General features: G+C 38.8%; 3 protein-coding genes and 1 pseudogene across 3 annotated transcripts; 3 read left to right on the top strand and 1 right to left on the bottom strand.

The window, feature by feature from the left end:
• Positions 1-265: 265 nt before the first annotated feature.
• On the top strand, positions 266-5,544 carry LOC111325870 (TIP41-like protein). Its single transcript, XM_022929783.2, has 7 exons — positions 266-486; positions 763-942; positions 1,618-1,720; positions 2,219-2,350; positions 2,937-3,032; positions 3,271-3,342; positions 3,903-5,544. The coding sequence occupies exons 1-7, from the start codon at positions 401-403 to the stop codon at positions 4,023-4,025; spliced, it is 792 nt and encodes a 263-aa protein (XP_022785518.1). The 5' UTR covers positions 266-400; the 3' UTR covers positions 4,026-5,544.
• A 1,237-nt stretch (positions 5,545-6,781) lies between these two features.
• LOC148725930 (uncharacterized) lies at positions 6,782-9,218 on the top strand (annotated as a pseudogene).
• Positions 9,082-15,635, bottom strand: LOC111325882 (cilia- and flagella-associated protein 95). Its single transcript, XM_022929790.2, has 6 exons — positions 15,361-15,635; positions 14,355-14,466; positions 13,799-13,926; positions 12,235-12,303; positions 11,045-11,105; positions 9,082-10,189 (listed from the first exon to the last, which is right to left on the bottom strand). The coding sequence occupies exons 1-6, from the start codon at positions 15,477-15,479 to the stop codon at positions 10,004-10,006; spliced, it is 675 nt and encodes a 224-aa protein (XP_022785525.1). The 5' UTR covers positions 15,480-15,635; the 3' UTR covers positions 9,082-10,003.
• Positions 15,623-20,535, top strand: LOC111325879 (protein arginine N-methyltransferase 9-like). Its single transcript, XM_022929788.2, has one exon. It carries the CDS (start codon positions 15,753-15,755, stop codon positions 18,222-18,224), a length of 2,472 nt encoding a protein of 823 aa, XP_022785523.2. The 5' UTR covers positions 15,623-15,752; the 3' UTR covers positions 18,225-20,535.
• The last annotated feature ends 19 nt before the right edge of the window (positions 20,536-20,554 follow it).

Consider the following 20,554-nt stretch of genomic DNA (forward strand, 5'->3'; position numbering starts at 1 on the left):
ATTCGGGACAGTGCCCGGTCCAATACTGAGAGAATATTGACCGGCAATAGAGCATTTTGATTGGTTGATTTTAGTTATTGGCCCTCTGACTTCCCGAGTCGTGTAATAATACAAAATATAACTCCACATATTTGCACTTTGCGCGCGAAACATTTTTAGCTTATGTATGCTTATGTGAAATGTCATGTAGTTTCCCGTGACACTTACACAACAAGTTTAATACTCGTTGAGTCTCCTAGAAGGCCGCTGGGCCGCTATATGACAGGCTTTAGTAATTCTCTCTTTCATCGTATTATCTTTCATTCTGCCATTATCCGATATAGAATCTCCTCGTTAAAGTAAGATAGAATACAAGATTGAGAATCTCCTCGCTAAAGTGAGATAGAATACAAGATTAAGAATGAAGAAGTCTGATGTCTTTAGCTTTGGACCTTGGAAAATAACTTCCACCAAAGGAGCTATTCTAAAAGCGAATGACGCGGAGAGGTACCGTTGTACAACTCGTAAATCACGTGTAGTATGAAGTGACGAATGAAATATTTTGGTTGTGGAGCCTACTGAATAATGTTTTTAGAATTTTTTTCATGCGTATTTAAGCAGATCTCAAGAGATATACAGGGATATTATTCAATGCTAGTTTTATTCCTTCCATCTTACTGGAACTTTTCGGTGTTGAACAAATTTGAACTTGGGGTGGCCAGGGTTCCTGATAGATCATTCTTTTTTTTTTTTTTCTTTTTTTTTGTACTGTTACATCATAAGGATCTCTACTGAGCTGGAGCTTCCTTCTCTTCCTGAAATGGTGTTTGGCGACAATGTTCTGCAGATCGATCATGCGGCAGGATTTGGAATTCAATTTAATGCTCTGGATGCACTAAAACTGGTAGATAACCAGCATGACTTGATGAAAGTTGCTGTTGCAGAAGAATGGCAAAGCAAAAGGTTAAGCTCATAAATAAAATATTTGACATCCCTCTGAGGTATTCAGATAAGAGCTCTCACAAGAGTACAACTTTAAAAGACTAGGCATGTGAAGCATTTATAGTCAGAGCTGTCCTCTGATCATGAAACAGTGCCTACTCAGTCAGAGAATATTAGTGAAGGACTTCAACTGTATTCTTACTATTAGGTGATTTATGCAGTGTAAAGTTTTAAGATTCAGTGGGGATCTAAAAGAAATACTTTTCCATCTTGCTAAAGGTGTAGAAAGTGAGAAAACTCAGATTTTTGAGGTAGGCAATCACATAAAGTGTCGAGAACTGATAGGAGAACTGACTATCTAAGAGCTGATACATGTAACCTTTTTAGAATTTATCCAAGATCTGATAGCTAATTCTCCAGGTGCTACACATTTCCTTGTAAACTAGTTACCAGAATTTGGTTTAAGATCAAGATAACAACTTTCACCTGATAAGTTTGAGTATTATTTCTCATTTTAATTACTGTTTGCTGGATGGTGAAAATGGATTTTATAGGGAGAACTCTTACATGTCAGTCACATCTGGGAGTTAAAGGCTAATTAATGTTGTCGATAATTAAACAAATTACATTTATCTTTTTTGTCTCTCTTTTTGTTTTTGTTTGTTTTGTTTTGATTTTTTCACCCGAATCTTGTAGGCAGGACTCAGAATATATCAAAGAGGTTATAAAACCTTTTGACTGGACATTCACAACAGATTACAAGGGAACATTGACTGGAAAAGAGGAGATTGTATTACAGGTGTGGTTATAAAGATAACTGAAAGACAGTAATGCCGTGTAAGTTCCTTGACTCAGCAACTGAACTGTTCATTCAATATATTTCAGTCATATTATTCTGGCATATTAAAAATTCAGATTGTAGGACAATTAAGTAGTTATAACTTTATCTGTCAATCAGTGACTCATTCATTTAGGAAGTATTTTGATATAATTTTATTCTTCCATTTCAAGTATCATTATTTGCAAATATTGCTTTACTTGTTCAACCCTTTACACCACAATATCAGTATACATATTACTGTTCTCTATACATTTCCTTAGGCTCTTCTAAAGAGAATTTGTTAGATAATCGGGAGCTTCTTGAGTTTGCAATCTTTTCTTTTTATTCTCCTGACCTTAATATCTGACTTGGGTTGATAATGTGGAAAGAAATTAGATGCATATCACTGATCTTAGGGTTTAAGGGTTAATTAATTTCATTAAGTGATATGCCAATTGTTCTCCTTATTTATCATAGGTTGAGTCCACCAAAGAAAGAATAGATCTAGAACAGCTGAAAGTTAAAGAAAAGATTTATTTCTATGAGGACATTATATTGTATGAAGATGAATTAGCAGATAATGGCATAGCAAAGTTGAATGTCAAAATGGTAAGGAATACCAGATGCAGCTGTATATGCGTGTGACCAAATGTAAGGTTAATACGATTGAATGCGAGGAAGTCAAATGCAAATGAAGAGCAATGTAATACCCAGGTTTTTTTTTTTTTTTTTTCTCAACAAGCCAAAGAATTGCAAAAGAAATTCACAAAACTCAGTTGTGGTATAGAGGTTTTGCACAGCAGCCATGTTGGATGGCAGGAACAATGAAAATATTATGCATAAGAAAGAATTTTTTTCCCATGGGTAAAATCATCTATTGTTCCTGCCATCCAACATGGCTGCTGTGCAAAACCTCTATTGCAACTTCTGTTTTTTTATTATTCTTGAGATCACATTTTGTTTGGCCACCCCATTGTTGTAAAAACTACCTAATGATATTCTTGTTACTGAAAAACTTTTCCATAGTTTGTAAATTGGTAACAAGGGGTCTGTGTAACTGTGTGCTACATACATTTTTATCCCATAGATTGAAAACTCTCTTTCTTTGATTGAGAGAGAAATTCTTGATATGTGATTATATAGCCTTGAGCATTGCTTGGACATCATACTCATTTCATGTATTTTATGCTTTCAGCGTGTTATGCAAGGGGGTTTCTTCCTGTTACTGAGATATTTTTTAAGAGTAGATGGAGTTCTCGTTAGGATCAATGATACTAGAATTTATCACAAGGTACACATCTCTTTTTAATAAAAATAAGATTTACCACTGTACACTTTTTTCAAGAGACTGGTTCTGAAAATTTTAAGTCTTCTTGTTAGTTTGACAAATGTAGTTGCTAAGGAACACTTGGGTAGTTTTACTGCAGGGTCCAAACAGAATCACCTTTAAGACATTTGTTTTTTCCTTTTTGTAGCCGTTTATTAACTGACCTTTGTTACCCGTCTAATATTGTGTGGTCCAATTACAGGCTGGCACATCATACATGTTGAGGGAGTATTCATCAAAAGAAAGAAAAGTGGAAGACCTCTTGGAATTAAAGGTTGGTCCATGTTGTGGCACTTGAATTGTCCTTGACAAATTTGAATTTTAACAGGTTTGGGCCTAGGTCAGGATCTTCTCACAAGAAGGGAAAAATGCTAACCAGCAAACTGTAATAGAAAGTGAATGGGGAGCCTTACAAATATTTTTGGGATGCATGAGTTGAACAAGCTTTTCATCCAGGAGGAGTAGCAGTGTCCCTAGTCACTTCATGCAACAGAACCAGGCTTGAGTTCTAGCAGCCATGCATAATTTACCTGCCTCCCACCCCTCCGTTCTTTTCCCAGTCCCTACTCTTGCCATTCGCCTCAGCAGGGAATTTCAATAAAAGTGAGTTACTAGTGGTCTACTGCTGCCTGTTAGAACTCCAGACCTCCATCTGTCTAGCCTTTGGGTAGGCTCATGTGCTTTCGGCCCCTTTTTCGGGTGCAGTCACTTATTACAACATCAGCGGCCGCTCAGTATGGAAAAACTGAGTTACCAAAACCCCTACTCGAATGAATAATTATTTTCATATATTGCTTCTGAATTGTAAAGGAATTTTTTTTCTGGTATTTCCAGATTCCTATTACAGATCCGACACAATTGGCTGAACACTTATTTCTTCGGTACGAGACATTCGAGAAACTGTCTTTTCCTGATGGCATTGATGCATTGTTTGGTGTAGAATCCTCGGTCAGTTAAAAGTCTTGTACACAGTAGAGCTAGTAGCAGACGTGTAAACGAATAAGGAATCGGTAGAATTAATTCCACTACAGGGATTGAGGAAGAAGAGGCAAGAAAAGTTTGATTCGATCAAGATCACAGCTCAAAGGTTTACTTCCAATATCGTTGTCGTTGGAAACCTTAGGGAGAAAGGCCTTTTCGCTATCTGACCATGGAGACTGGTCTGAAAGCGAAGGAATTCTCAGGCGGACAATCGTAGTCTACAGTAAGGATAACTCGGTATCTTAATTTTTTCGTTTCCCACAAGGACGACAGACGATGCTGGTAGTAATCTGAATTTGGCATGTCGCGCCGCTGAATGTTTGACTCAAAGAGGAACTGTTACATAATCACGAAAACAAGTCACTCCTTAAGTTATGCAGGTCATACACAAGCTCTTCGAACAAAAGGGATTCATGGACAGAAAAAAATGAGTGAATTTAGCACAAGTCGCTGAGAGGCGACACACCCATTGTTAGCTCTTTCTTCGGAAAATAATCATGAGAAAAGCTAACTGAATTGCCAGCTGTAATTTACCAAACCTTTATGAAATGAAATTAAAACCTGTCTTAAAACAATGCGAGTAAGAGCCAGCCACGGCTGATCAGTAGAAAGGCGAACCTCTCCAATTCTTTATGGCGCAATAAATCAACCTCTTACTTAAACACCAATGTGTAATTGTCTCTTTTCGCAATTACGATTTGATCTTTTTGCTGCGAAGGAGCGATACTTTTACAGCAATAAAATGTTAAGAACGCACGTAGTGCTCAGAGATAGAATCGATGCGAGATGATTTCCAAAAATTTTCAAGACACGTGCCATTAACGTGAAAACAGAAACGATCATAGTGTTTGACTGCAATAGTTCAGACTCGTCCTCCTGGTCATTACAGACAAAACCAACATCTGGCAATTAAGTTTGCTATTTTCGGTAGACCACTGACTGGGAAAAGGTAAAGATCAACTTTGTGATGGATATCCTCCCCTGGGGGGAGATGGTGGGATGTACAAGCCCCCATTTAAACCAGCTTCAAGTTTAACTGGGCTGGCCTGTCTAAATATCGTAAATACATACATACATACATACATTAAAAGGCCCGTAAGGCGCAGTGGTTGTGGGGAGGGGGGAGGGAAGGGAAGGTCCCCCCCTTAACACTTGTAGGAAAAAGTCATGTTCTTCGAATTTGGATATTCCTTGTATGACCTGTGTCCTGACAGACATCTTAGCGCGTACTAGTTGCACAACGCTTTAGAGTGGGTAGAAAAAGAGGAAGAAGAAGAAGAATGGTTTATTCAATACCTTAATAGCAGCATGGACTGAATTGCTAAGGTTTACAATGTATAGAAGGGGAAATTTTATAAATATAATTACAAAATTACTTGCATGCTTACAATAAGAATCCGACTACGAATATAAAATTTTAGAATTAGCGCAGTTGAATTGCTAAAAAAGAACTGCACATTTGTTAATAAAAGTGTCACGACACCTATTGGTCTTACATGGCTTTACACGTAATGGTCTAGCATTCCTGGGTAAACCATGGAGTATCCATAAGTCTTAGGAGATTTCAGTCGAATGTGTGTTATGAAAATGAATATGACTAGAGGGACATTCCATGGTATACCTCGAAAAAGTATGTTTTGTACCATTCCACAAAAAAACGAAAGGATGAAATAAAACAAATACCAACACCATCAATGAGGTAGACACGTAAAATTAATTTTGAACTAACTCCTTACAATCTTGGCAACGTCTTAAAATCTAAAATTGAGAAGTTGTCACAAAACAAAGAGTGCATAGCAAATTAAGTTATCATGGTTGATCGCTTTGAAGAAACCGGAAATGGCACCAGTTTCTAAATTTTAATGGTGGTAAGATCGCAGAGAACGATTGAAAGGTTCGGTTGGATAAACATCCGCTTTTCTGTTTTCTGATTGGCTATATTTTCTATGGCTTTTACATAAAGAAAAGACTCTATACCAGAAGAAAATTGAGTAACTCTGCCTGCAAGAGATTTTGCATGCATGAAAGAAAGAACTTCACTATACTTTCGCATGTCTCGATCCTGTCGATAATGAAACTGTTACTTTCCATAGCAGATGCTTTAGGGACTTTAATTGCAGTAGAAGACAGCAGAACTTCAGCGCCAGACCCATTCAACCAAGGTTGATTGACTTAAATAAATCTCTCTGTGTCTCTCTTAATGCACCGAGCTAACCTCTTTATCCCTCCACTAATGTTCACTGCCGCTTTTCGCGATTGTGATGTGACAGTTTTTATTGCAAGACAACCCTTACTCTCGACAGTTCATTCTTGGGAATCACGTGCTGTGTTTAAAAAAGGGGGCTGAAGGTTCCAAAACTATTTTACCCCCGTGTCACGTCCAATGCCACGTGCCGCTACTGTGGCCTAATTCCCTTCCTCTTACCATACCAACATCTGGTAGCTTAGCTTGCGTTTTTACGCCAGTGATCGTGAGCATTGTTCAAACGCTGTATTCCCTCAACAAATTAACTTTGAGCCTTTCGTACCTAAATTGCATTCGACCCCTTTCCCCCCTCCCTAGCCACTTGTAGGAAAAGGTCATGATACCTTCGGCTGGATATTCGAGGACATCACTAAACAAAAAGCTATAAAGAGTGGCACACTTCCAATAATTTTGTCTGCTGGGGTGCATGCGACCACCTTACCTACCGGTAGGAAAGAGGTACGATACTCGTAAACATCCGTTAACAATGGGCCACGGAGGGGATTTGCACGGAAGAGTAAATAGAAAATACTTTCGTGAATCTAAATCGTGTCGATCATGGAATTGTTTCTAAAATGTCTCCATACCCATTTAGTTGCAATTTCACAATCGACAGTCATTGCAGAGCTGGGTACTAGTATCCGGCAGCGATCATGCAATGAGCGAATGTTTTCTGTCACTTTCCAAGTGACATTATAGACAGATTTGACAGTATTTGACGCTGATGTTCTTCCCTTTGAATGAACAAACGACAACTATAGACCGTTGTATAGATATCAAAAAATTATAATAATCCATTCCCTCTATGAACCACTGAATCTTCACATATTTAATAGGGATCCCAAAGGCGTTATGAAATCTCTCTCACATGTCGGATGCTGTAATAACAAGTTCAAAATGTACGGTCTCTGTCGCATGATCCACCTACATGGCTAGTTTCTACAGTTTCGTAGTATACTTGGTTTTAAGGGAATTGTAAAAGCCATTAGTGGGGAATTCACTCACCAAAAGAAAGTTCCTTTACTAACAAATATTGTCTTCTTTCGAGAGTTTCCTTACATTTTGGACCTATGATAAGTTTATCAGGCCATTTCTGACTTATCAAGAACTCCCTTATTCTTCGCATTGTTTATGTCCGTTTCAGTCAGGGCATGATCAATTGTTTATTGACTCCACCATAGAACAGACTGGAATGTTGATTCTAATGAGTGGTAAATAAGAGGGCTTTTCTAACATTACCATTAAAACTTTACATGTTCTTGAACGATCAGGTCTCTCATTGCCACAAGAAGTACATACGCCTTTGTCACGAAAGGGTGAATAACTAATTACACAGACCTCACGGCTAGCAAATCAACCTCGTGTCGAAATATAAAAGCTATATTTTTCCTCGTTTGAAACGAACCTTTACTTTAGGACATATTGATCACATTTTACTTCATGAGTTCTAACTTGGAAACCGATGATAGAAAAAGAGAAAAGAAAACAGCCACAACGATCTTGAGGAGAGGCGACGGGGTGCTATAGAGGCGTACTTGGGAACAAAGGCTGGAACAAAGGAAGTGACTGTTCTGTCAATTTTCGCTAATTTTTCTCGAATACTCTTGTTCATATTTTCAGTTTGTGAACGCTGTCGAGGAGATATGGAGAAATCCATTTTAGTTCCGCAAAGTTTACATGACATGGTGCTGTCAAAAGGTGGCGATAATCCTGTTCAATCAGTCAAGGGAATCGTTTCAGACAAAAACCCTTATGAAGCATTCAATGCGCTGAAAAATGTCAAGAACGTCGTTCTAACAGGTAGGCTACTTACATGCAGCTAGATCTTGCAATTAATTCCTCACCGTAAGTTTTAAAGCAAGCAAATACATATATTTTTGGTATCTCAGAAAAAGCCCACCCCGCCTCACCCGCAAGTAAGGGAAAAGAACATGGGAACGGCAAGGCCGCAATTACGACTCATATACTGTTCCCCCGCCCCCACCTTCCCGTTCATTACATATCAGAAATAGCGAATAGCGACGCGTTAACTTTCCTTTTCTTGGTCGCCTTGCAGTGTTGCAATCGAAAAGTCGTGATCGATCCTCTTGATAGCCTGACTCTACGTTGTGTGATAAACGATTAATAAATGCTCATTTATCTACAAAACCGCGATGACCCACAACATTTTCTAGTAAATTTTTCTTTGTACTTCACGTCTGAAACAGGTCACTCCTTGGATGACATTTAATCACTTTCACCAGAGTGTGGTGAGGGTCGCACAACAGAGCGAGGCTCCAAATTAAGTGCGCCCTATATCCCACCCATCCCACCCCAGGGGAGGACATCCATCACACAGTAATCTCGTGTGTGGGAAATTAACGTCTCCTACCCCAACCCTGCAGGAGACGGGACCTCCATTTATTCGTCCCTATCCGAGAAGACTAGAATATCTAACCATTTCTTGATGTTATAGAAAGGTAGCAAATTCTTCTCAATTATTTTAAGACCCTGAGTGTTGGTCCGGCCGGGGCTCGAACCCTCGACCTCCCGCACAACAGTCCAGCGCTCTATCCATTGAGCTAACCGGGAGGCGGTCAAATGACAAGAGCGACGGGCACCTGATCAGCAGGGAATTACAATATTTGACAAAGCCCTTGGTGGTAATGACTGACCTGGCCAACAGCCTTACAGCCGAATACAAGAAAAACTTCAATCTTCTCTTCTGAAAGCTTCGGGAATAAAGTAGAAAGTTGTTTAGAGAACTCATGATCAGTAGAAAGAAAGCAACGCCCTTGGTGGCAAATGTTACGTAACTGAATGTAGGTTATTATAGAGAAGGATAGACGTAAATATTCCATAAATTTTGGACAATAATTTCTCCTCCTTTCAAATGTGTTTACGCTCCTTTTATCTATGGACTAAAGTTATTCTTGTTCTTGAAACAGTGTAGTACAGCGGAGCGCCAGACAACTGTTCGATCTTTTTTCTCTCTTTCAAAGATATCAAGGAGATTCCTCGAATTCTCAGTCGTCCCAAATCAGAGAACTGCAGTGAAGGATCCTTCTCTATAAACCCTCGCCACTGCATTGATTCTAGTGATATAAACAATACAAGAAAAAAAAAAAAAAAAAAAACCAAACGTGAAAAATGGGCTGGTTCTCCTCTTGCTCCTTGGCGAGTTAACTCTATACATTTTTTGCACTGTGCGCCCCAGCATAACGCAAGTTCACGATCATCTTTTCCCTCCAGTATCTGTTTCCCTTAAGAAAAAAGGAAGATTAGGAACTGATAGCCAAGGATCCGTGCCAAGTAGAATTTGATTTCGATTATTGATTTTTTGACCGTTCCTCGCTGACATGACGGAAAGGGGTAAATATACGTATACCTGATTAGACACTGCAATGTTTAAGAACTGATTTCTAATTAGTTCCCATTATTGCAATTAAAAATCTTATGGTATCACAAAGGTTGCGCACATAATTGCACTCTGTTACATATACTGGAAATTCACCGATTGCTTCGTCTCAGTACTAAAAGTACAGACTCAACAACGAGCAAAGTAATCTGTAAATTCAAACAAATTTGGTCATCAAATACACCATATCTTTAGCTTATCAATACAACTAGAAAAGGGGAAAACGTGAAATTAAAAGCAAAAGAATGTCAATCTAACTTTGCTTATCAAGATTAAAAAAAGTCCAAAACATCTCTTATGTAACTCCAGACATCAGCCAAGCCGTTCTGGTATAGGATTTGTAGGTTGTAAAACATGTTCTCGTACAGCTGTGTTAGCGTAAATTCCTGACTCATTGTGCCACGTGTTTGGTCCGTGTCGTCTGTAGTCGTCCACATCGGTAAACTGGGAGTGGTACTTCCGCCAAAGCGCAGACTGGTCGGGCTCTGGAGGAGGAGTCTGGTGAAGAACCCGGAGAACCGAATGACACAGAATGAGAACGAGAAAGAATTACAATTGTTCATTACTGATGATGTTTTACCAGGTATGAGTTTTTTTAGTGCTTCTGTAAAATTCACCTGAATCGTAGTTGATTTCTCTAATAGTAGGAGTTTTTCAACTTCTGCTGTTAGTGAAAATTATTTCAAGAGAAAAACTTTTGAATGTTTTTCTCTTTTTTTTTTTTTAGCTTTTTTTCGTAATTTTTTGCGCTGAAAATCGGAAACTGCTACAACTTCCTTCCGATTAGTTTTGGTCATTCGTCCACTCGAATGTTCACAAAAACGCAAAATTAAGCACGCGCTCTACGCGTAGTATAGTACGCGCTTGGGAATTTTAACGAAAACAACTGTAACTGAACAATCAAAACAAAGATTATAAACGAAATATAAATTATCATAGAAATACTTGTTGTAATAAAAACAGCTTTGAACCCACCGAGTGCTTTCTTCGACGCTAGCGTTCTCTTGTACGCCGCTAAGGACGGCGAAAACGAAGAAAGAGAGGAACTGGAAGGAGTGAGCACGCTGTTTACTGGGGCGGATCCAGGGGTGGTTCATGTGGTTCGGTCGAACCCCCTAAATTTTCCCTCAAAATGCTAGAAATTATGTTTCCGAAGACCTAATTTTCAAAATTTCCCTGGGGAGCATGCCCTCGGACAATTCTCCCAACCCCCTTGACTTAATCCTGGATCCGCCCCTGTGTTTAGGTGAACTAATCAGCGCGGAAGCTAAATTATACACGCAATTTGGGTGTAGTAATGTAACGTGCATGCATCTCAAACACATTGTGTTTACATCTAGAGAAGTATGTTACCTTTTGTGTTTGATATGGATACGGAGAATCATAATCCACTCTGTATGTGGTGTCAAGGTACCTGCAAATAGTTCAAACGTAGTACTTGTATCTGTTTTTTTTTTTTCCTTTGAATATATCAACAAAGTTGAAATGGTAAATTGGCCAACTTTACGATTATAAAAGCTGACGTTTCTAGCGTTAGCCCTTCGTCGGAGCGAATAGGGGAATTGTGGGTTGTGTGTGCTTTTAAATGCAGAAAAAGGAGCTACGTGATTGGTGGAAACATGGCAACGAGAAAAACACGAATAAATTAGTGGAACGAAAAGCGTTCGTTGATACCTGTGGGATTTAGACAGCCGGTTTGAAAGATGAGCCTTTGTTCAAGAGTTTTTCAGCTTGCCGTGCTACCTAAGTGTAAGGAAAGACCGCAGATTGCCATGTGTTGCTTAGAATGGTTAGGTAAATAAAAATGTCTAGCGACTGGTTTCGATGTGTCCATTTACCATTTCAACTTTGTTGATATATTAAAATTATTTCGTTACCCCCACCGACGCAGCCCCAAACAGTTTCTTTAGAAGCTATCAGCCTTTATTCATTTCTTTTCTTGCTTTTCACAATCCACACCATTAAAAAAAAAAGAAGCTAGACTACAGAATACCCTGCCACTCATTTACATGTCATTGAATAAGAATAGCCTCTATTGTGAAGAACGAAGATAACACAAATAGAGGCTATTCTTATTCAGTGACATGTAAATAAGTGGCAGGGTATTCTGCAGTTAAAAAAGAATTGAAAATAATTGAATCACATGATATCTTTTTGACTAACTTGATGCACAGGTGAAACATTCTATTAAAACGTACTCAGTAAAGGGGTGAGAGGGGAGGGGAGGGGAATAGTAGTGGGGGTACTCTCTCTAAACCTGAAGCTGTCGCACAAGGTATGGTTTTTCAGCTATTCTGGTCTGAAAATGGTACCGTTAACATTGGTCCTATATTGAGTATTGTTTTCACAGGATCAGAAAAGGACGCTACATATTCTTAACAGAGAAAGAGAAGTCAGCAAAATGTAGCACTTTTGAGCTTAGTTTTTAGGTGGATTTTTTTTACCAGTTTTTTTTCTTCGAAACCACTAAGGCAAAGCTTCCATAATTTTGCCACAAGAAAACTTGGTGGAAGGGTGGAATTCTTAAGTAATGACAAATTTACCTCTTTCCATGGTCAAGTGAATGTCTTGGAAGTACACTACCAAATCCTCTCTCAGGTGCCCCAGTGTTTCTATTACAAGAGGGAAGTACAGCCAATTAACTCAAAAACACTTATATCCCAGATATATTTAGAGTACTCCAACTTACTGAATAAATGCTAAATCAAGGATCATGGATCTAATGGTGAGGGAGTAATTACCTCACAATTTCCCTTCCATATTTCTGTTTTAGCTGAATACCAATTGCAGAAAGTAAAATTTGGGCTATACACAAAGAAGTACTGTATCTGATGCCTGGACATTTTAGGAACATCATGTCTGCAAAAAGCACCTTTACACCAACACAATAATACTAGTCATGAGATACTATGAATATATGAAGTTCATATATTTTGCACTGCGGTATTAGATACGTATGATGCACGATCCTCGCAGTAGATAGCGCTATTTATGCAATAGCGAAAGTCAGACCTGAAAAAAATCAGGCCTGTACGGGACTCGAACCACTGACCTCTGCGATACTAGTGCAGCGCTCTACCAATTGAGCTAACAAGCCAACTGGGAGCAGGCCGTTAAGTTGATTTTTTTCAGGTCTGATTTTCGCTATTGCATAAATAGCGCTATCTACTGCGAGGATCGTGCATCATATGTATCTAATACCGCAGTTCAAAATATATGAACTTCATATATTCATGCTATCTCATTTATCACTTTCACGGGTTTATTACGAATCAACTTAACAGCCTGCTCCCAGTTGGCTTATTAGCTCAATTGGTAGAGCGCTGCACTAGTATAGCAGAAGTCCGTGGTTTGAGTCCCGTACAGGCCTGATTTTTTTCAGGTCTGATTTTCGCTATTGCATAAATAGCGCTATCTACTGCGAGGATCATGCATCATACGTATACTAGTCATGTACAAGATTGATTCTAAATAGCTTAAATTTGGTTTATAATTTCCTCTACATCCAGCTATCTATCAAGTTACTATAAATTTAATTTGTAATTCATATGGATGAGCATACACTGCCTTATACCAATATCATTAACAGGCAAAACCGATGCTGCCAAGGAATCAGAAAAAAAAGAAAATACGCAGTTTGCAAACTGGGTCATCACTTAACCTTACATACATACATACGTTAGTTGACCACTCCCCACGGGGGCTTTTCAGGGCCAATTCCCACCCATCCCACCCCAGGGAAGGACATCCATGACACAGTAATCTCGTGCGTGGAAAATTTAACGTCTCCTACCCCTAACCCTGCAGGAGACAGGGCCTACTGTTTATTCGTCCTTATCCGAGAAGACTAGAATATCTATCCATTTCTTGATTATAGAAAGGTAGCAAATTCTCCTCACTTCTTTTAAGACCATGAGTATCGGTCCGGCCAGGGCTCGAACCCTTGACCTCCTGCACAACACAATCTGGCGCTCTAACCAATTGAGCTAACCGGGAGGCGGTTGAGCTCAATTGTCAGCACTTAAACAGTAAGTGCTGACAGCTGAGTAAGGAAGAGAAACAGTTTCATAAATACATGATATATTTGTAAATTAGATAATCATGTACCTTTGGAAATCAACACTGTTAAAAGTGTTCATGTCTACCATCTGCCGCCTTGTTTCTCTTGTTTCAAAGTCACTCTTAAGCTTCACTGCTTGTTCCATCTGGTCATGACTGGTTGTTTCAGGTAAAGACTGGAGGAGAGAAGAAATAAATGGAAAGTACGTTGATATTATTTTAATCAAAATACATACCATAAAGTGGTGTATAACAAGTTTTAATTTGCACTTGAGATCACATTTTCAAGCCTTTAACAGGGTCCATAAAATCTCTTGGAAATTTTTGAAACCTTACAATTTTAAATATCTTACCAAGGAAAAAAAAAGAGTTTTAAGGATCTAGATAAAATAAAATCTTAAGAAATAATAGAGGGAAATGCAGGGTGGGGTATAGCCCTACCCAAAAGCATGGGGTACAGGAGGAGGGGATGTGTGAGAATTGGTATGGAAGTGTGAAAAGACAAATTTGTTAATGAGGGGCATGGAGATCATGAAAATATAAAACTGCAAAAAGTCTTGAATCTTATGTGCAAAACTTTCAATAAATTATCAAGTTTTCTTACCCCATCTGTGACATTTCCAATGCGGTGGTATGTGGAGTTATGGAGATTTCTCTTTTCGGGCTGGTAATCTTTGATGTCATAGTCTTTGGGCTCAGCTTCCCTTGCTTGATGCCTATTAAATGTAGAAAAGTTGATTGATATTAGTAAAAGTTCAAACCAGCTGTATATTTTTGTTGAGAGAGTAACTAAACATGCTCAGACTTCAAGAGCTGAAAATGACAAAGAAAATCTTAAAGTACTGCCAAAATGTTTGAAAGGTTGGGAAAGAAATGTGGGGTCATTTCTGAAGGTCATTCATAGCGAAAAGGAAAAAAAAAGAAAAGGAGGATCAACTTCTTTAATCTTTCGTTTGTAAATGTTACAATGAATAACTATTGGCTACAATGAAACTAGAATTATTTGCAAATCTTGCAGAGAATAAACAGAAATGCATATGTTGTTTTAATATGTCGAACAGCGACGACGTACCTATGTATAATAGATGTAAACGTGGAACGCGTTCGCATAAAAGCTTGATCCAAACAAAGAAAGGAGGTCAATTTGTTTAATCTTTCGTTTGCAAATGTTACCTTACTATTAGTTTCAATGTATTGAACTGGAAGTTGGCAATTCTTGCAAAGAATAAACAAAAAATTTTCTTTATTTTGGTACGTCGGGCTGCAACGACGTACCAATGTATAATAGATATAACAATAAAACACTTTTCCACAAAAGAGCTTGATCCAAACAAACCACGCACTGTTTACTTATAGAACGACTACGGACCCAACGTAGTCAACATAGTAACTCGTCCCACTCCGAATGCTCCCGTTCCACGGGACATGAAATTAATTGAAAATGCAACTCTTTTTTCAATCAAATGTACTATTTGATAGGCCTTAAATTAAGAAAAAGAAACGTAGGTTCCCCCTTTTCTTTTGGGAAAACAAAAATAATGTTTATCGTTCGATTACAATCGAGACAGGAACTGCACGCGACAAATACCGTTTGCTCGAAAGCGACTTACCAGTTCGACACAAGAGTTGGTCTACCATAATCCATGTGATCAGATCGTAAGAAAAGAGATCCTTTAACTTCCATATAACTAGGAATGAAAGCGAGCGAGTTTGGATGATTCTCTGTCATGATCGTTCGTTCTGTTCACTGTTTCACCGGCTGGAAACAATGTAAAATTGCCAGCGTTTACATAATATCCATGGCAACACCGGCGCTCAGCCTCGCTTTGATGACAGCGCCCGCAGTCAAACAGCAGATTTATACATAAAGAAGATGGCGGCGAAGAGAACGGCGAAGATCGTTAATTGTAGCGCTCTTTCTGGTTCGAATTCGTGGCTTCTCTATCAAACCTCTGTAGAATCGTAAGAATTTGGCTCCAAATATTTGGGATAGTTTCCGAAAATGCAAGAAAACTCTTCTTACTCACAGCATTTTCATGCTGCTAAGAGCTGTCTTTATCGCGAAAAGTATGGCGATGCCTTGGCGCATTTGGTATTTTTGGCTAATATGGAACCTTCATCTAAAGAAGCGTTGGAGATAGACTTCATCCTCGCTTTGCGAAAGTGGTTAGAGATACTTGAGTCTCGTGGCGAGCTGGATAAAATGATTATTTGTCTTCGGGAAGCATTAAAACTGTATCCGCAAAGTGAGATTGTTCTTATCAACACAGGAGCAAACTTGGTCAAGTTGGGTTTCACTGATGAGGCTGCTTCGTGTTTTAGACGGGCATTACATCTAAATCCCACGAGTATAAGAGCGAAAGAAAATCTTGAAAATGTAGCAAATCTTTTGGTAGAGAGGTGGCATTTTAGAATGTTGAATGACAAGAAAAGAAATGTAGCTTACAAACAAGCCATTGCCAAGGCCATAGGCCAAGGGCATGACGTTGTCCTCGATATTGGAAGTGGTACTGGTATTTTAAGCATGTTTGCTGTTCAAAGTGGAGCAAAAGAGGTCTATGCCTGCGAAATGTCCAAGACCATGTTTGAAATGGGTCAGGATGTGCTGAGGGCTAACAAAATGGAAAAGTTTGTTGACACTGTGCATAAGAAATCAACTGAGATGACAGTAGGAAAGGATATCCCAAAGCAGGTTTCTTTGGTGGTTACTGAGACACTTGACTGTGGTCTCCTTGGAGAAGGAATTCTCACCACCATAGAACATGCATGGTGTAACTTGCTGATTCTCCCACCAGAGGAGAAGTCAGAATCTGATGTAAAACCCATTTCTAAGGTCATTCCTGGTGGTGCTGTACTTTATGCTATGGTTATTATGTGTGATGACATCAGAAATCAAACAAGGTGTAAACCAACAATGAGGGAACTTAAAATGCTTCCAGAGTGTAGCATAGGAGGAGAGCTAATGAAACAAAAGACAGAAACACCATCTGCAAGTATCAATGTATGTGATCAGCTTGAACCATACAGTACAGAGTGTTTGGACCGGCTAAGAGGTGGCTTTACACCTCTCACATGCCCCTTTAAAGTGACAGAGTATAATTTTAACAACCCCAGTAGCTTGAACAAAGACAGGGACTTAAAGATTGAAATCACTGCAACTCACCACGGTCAAGCTGATGCAGTGGCAGTCTGGTTTGATTTGCTACTAGATGAAGATATAACTCTTTCAACTGGCCCCAAGGATGATTCTCTGTGCTGGGAGCAAGCAATTTTCCCCATTTTCGCAAGTTACGGTGATTCCTCAGGTAAATTGGCAGTTTCAAAGGGAGACTTGCTTTCTCTTCAAGGAGAGCTTTCTAAAGATTGCCTGAGGTTCAATTTTTGTGGAAGTAACACAACAGAACCAGTTTTTGAATCTAAAGTTAGTGGCGTACCATCTGAAAGGGAGAGACAAACTTCAATATCAATGAATCCCTTGATCGAAAGGAAGAATGTCATTGAAGAGATTGTGGCAGTCATTCCACCTTCATACATGCGGCGCCTGAATGATGCCTCCTTAAACAGCCTGTATGATGAAGTCATCTCAGGAGCTGTTAACTCCTTGAAACTGAAACAGCATTTAGGCAGTGGCAATGAAAATCCTAGTAAAGATGGAGTTTGTAATGTTCTTGACATAACTAATGGCCCTGCTTTGTTTTCTCATTTTGCTGCTAGAGGAAAGGCAGACCATGTCTTGATATTAAATCCTCACAATACTGATTGGATAGAACATATTTTACGCACAAATCATTTGCCAGATGTTATTGAGAAAGGTCCGAAGAAACTTGAAGAAATTGCCAGAGAAGGAAGAAAATGGAATTTGCTTGTGAGTGACACTGTAGAGCCATCTGGTGTCCTTTGCCAGCAAGTTATGGAAGACATTGTATTTTCAAGAGGATGTCTGCTAACACCTCGAAATTTTCAAACCATTCCTATGGGATTCACTCTGTACTGCATGTGCATAGAGTCCCCCTTTCTGTTTGCCAATTGTTGTGTACTTGACCAGGACAGAACACTCGGGCTTGAGATTGGCCACTTTGTGAATGACTTTCAAGTAACCACTCAGATAGATATTGACCTTACAACTCTCCCATTTTCAAGCATCACCAACCATACTGAACTTTTTAGTGTAAATTTCATGGAGCAGTTTGATGACGAAAATAAGTTACTTTCTTTACTTGAAACCCACTCTGAGAAAAGAGTGAAAGTCTCCAAGTCAGGGAGGATTCAAGCCATTCCCTACTGGTTTGCACTGCACATTGGCCATCAACGTTCACTATCAACGTACAGTGGAGATTACCCTGAATCACACTGGAGACAAGCCGCTATTGTTTTGAAAAAAGAGGTAGATGTTGAAGTTGGACAGGAAATTTTAATTTCAGCATCTTGTGTAAATAGTAGCATTATTATTGATGTGAATGTTATCAGAGATTGAACATCTAAAAAGGCAAGGAGTGAAGCTAAGCAAATCTACAGGTACATGACTTATATTGTAGAACAACCATTAGTATAGAACTCAGCGTGGACGTAACAAAATTTTGTAGCAAAACAAAAGCAAAGCAAAGCAAACTTTATTTACACAGGGTAGCCCATTCAGCTCTAAGGCTGGTATCCATAGGGGCCCTGTATTGAAAATAATTTACATCAAATTTCTAGAATAGATATATATGTATATATAATGACTAAGATTTTACAACTACATTAACAGCCTAAAACTACAAAGCTAAAACACAATTAAAACATAACATAGTAAATAAAATATCAAAATTATCAAAATTACGGTAAAAGGAAATGTTTTGCTCGGCGACAGAACGTTTGAATGTTTTCACTCTTCACAATGTTTAAAGGAAGTTTATTAAAAATTTCTGCGCCAGTAAAAAGAAAGGTCCTTCTCCCAAAATTCTGTTTTACTTTTGGTAGGGATAGCCTCAGACTTTGCCTCGTGGAATAATTGTGAATATTCGAAAATCTGGTAAAATATGATGAAAAGTAACTAGGAACTAATGAGTGGAGACAGAGAAAAACGAGTTTAGCCTTGTGGTAATAGCGTCTACTGGAAAGAGTCGGCCATTGCAGCTGATCTAGATGGTAATGTGCACCAGCAGACTATGAAAATGAAGAAATAATACATTAAATAATCTGTTAGTTCATTTAAGTGTGAAAAAAAAATTGTCACCACAATTGGCAGTCATATCGTAATATTGGCCAATTTACTGCTGTCGATAAAAGTACTGACATTACGCCGCTCGCGTCGATGTGTCACGCAAAGTGTCACGCACTAAAAGATCATTTTATTTGACGTCGATATTGTGATAAAAAACACATCGCCAGTGGTTTGGCATGGTCTCTACACTTATCGATAACGATATTCGTCATCACAGTGGTAAAAATTTGTTGCGGACTCGGAACCACAAAATTTTAACCACCGTGATGATGAAGATCGTTGTCGATAAGAGTACACACCACGCAAACCACTGTCGATTTATTAATTAAAATTAGCTGTCTGTGAAACCATTCTGCAAAGAATTCTACCCTTTAACAGTAGTTATGAAATGTTGTATTGTTGTACAAATCGTACCTCATAAGGAGCTAAAACCAAAAATTAGTGCCACTAGAACAAAAATGACAGCAACCGCGGCCTTTGTAATACAAATTACTAAAAATTTTCAAAAATCATGTATAATAAACAATCATATATAATAAACAATAGAGTTTATGTTCCGGGGCATAGATACGCTTTGTGCCCGACTCAAAGTCATTCAGGGCCTGATTACATGAGCCGGGCTGGCCCTGTTAGCCGGGCTGATTTCTTTTGTTTGGTGTTCGCCAAAGCGTGAAAACAAATGAAATCAGCCCGGCTCATGTAGTTAGGCCCTTAGACCAACCAGTTTGGCGAGGGTTGAAATGAGCTCTGAGAAGGGCCCAAAACATATTTTTAAGCTCAAGAACATAAACTCCATTTTTTAATTTACACATGAAAGGCCGTTGCTGTCAATTATCATTTTGGAAGGGAATTGAGAATGACACAACTGAAAAAAATGATCGCATATCAGTCTGAACAATCACGCGAGCGGGCTATAATACATTAATGTTGACCTGCCAGTTTCTCCACTTAAGACCGCAAAATACGCTACAACGCCCAACGAAGTAATAATAATTTCTGAAATGTTCAATTAAAAACTGGCATCCGGAAATTTATGTTTTGATTTTAGGGTAGCTTTTTGCGCCAAGATGAATATCGTTCGCGGCGATGAAACAAGGGTCCGTTTGTTGCCTCGTTTTCCCTCCACTTCTTCCAAAATATTCTCGTGACAAACATATTGATCCAACAGATCTAGAGAAACGGTTGAAGCTATCTCTGGACAACTAAGTCGAGCCAAACCATTAGCTAGACACACTGTACGATTATCTTGTTATTTTGAATAGCGAGAAACCGCTAATGGTCTACTTTGAAAATATTGGAAGGGAAGCGATAGAAAAGAACTGACTCGAACACGAAACGATTCTCCCAAGCTAGTATGTGAAGAAAAAGAGATGGAGTATTTGAAGGCTCATTGGAATAAGATGAAACGTGACTCCTGATCCAAATCACAAAGGCTGTACACAGGAAGTGATGCGGCAACATTCGCGGGAAATGTGTGAATGAATTCGCGTACGCACAGATAATTATTGCCTCCGACCCCGACACGACTGTAAATTCGCGTGACTGATCGTGAATTTGTTTTGAAATAAAATATTTTTAATAATTTTGCAATATAAAATTCT

This window comes from Stylophora pistillata, chromosome 8 (assembly GCF_964205215.1).
Source record: "Stylophora pistillata chromosome 8, jaStyPist1.2, whole genome shotgun sequence".
NCBI lineage: Eukaryota > Metazoa > Cnidaria > Anthozoa > Scleractinia > Pocilloporidae > Stylophora > Stylophora pistillata.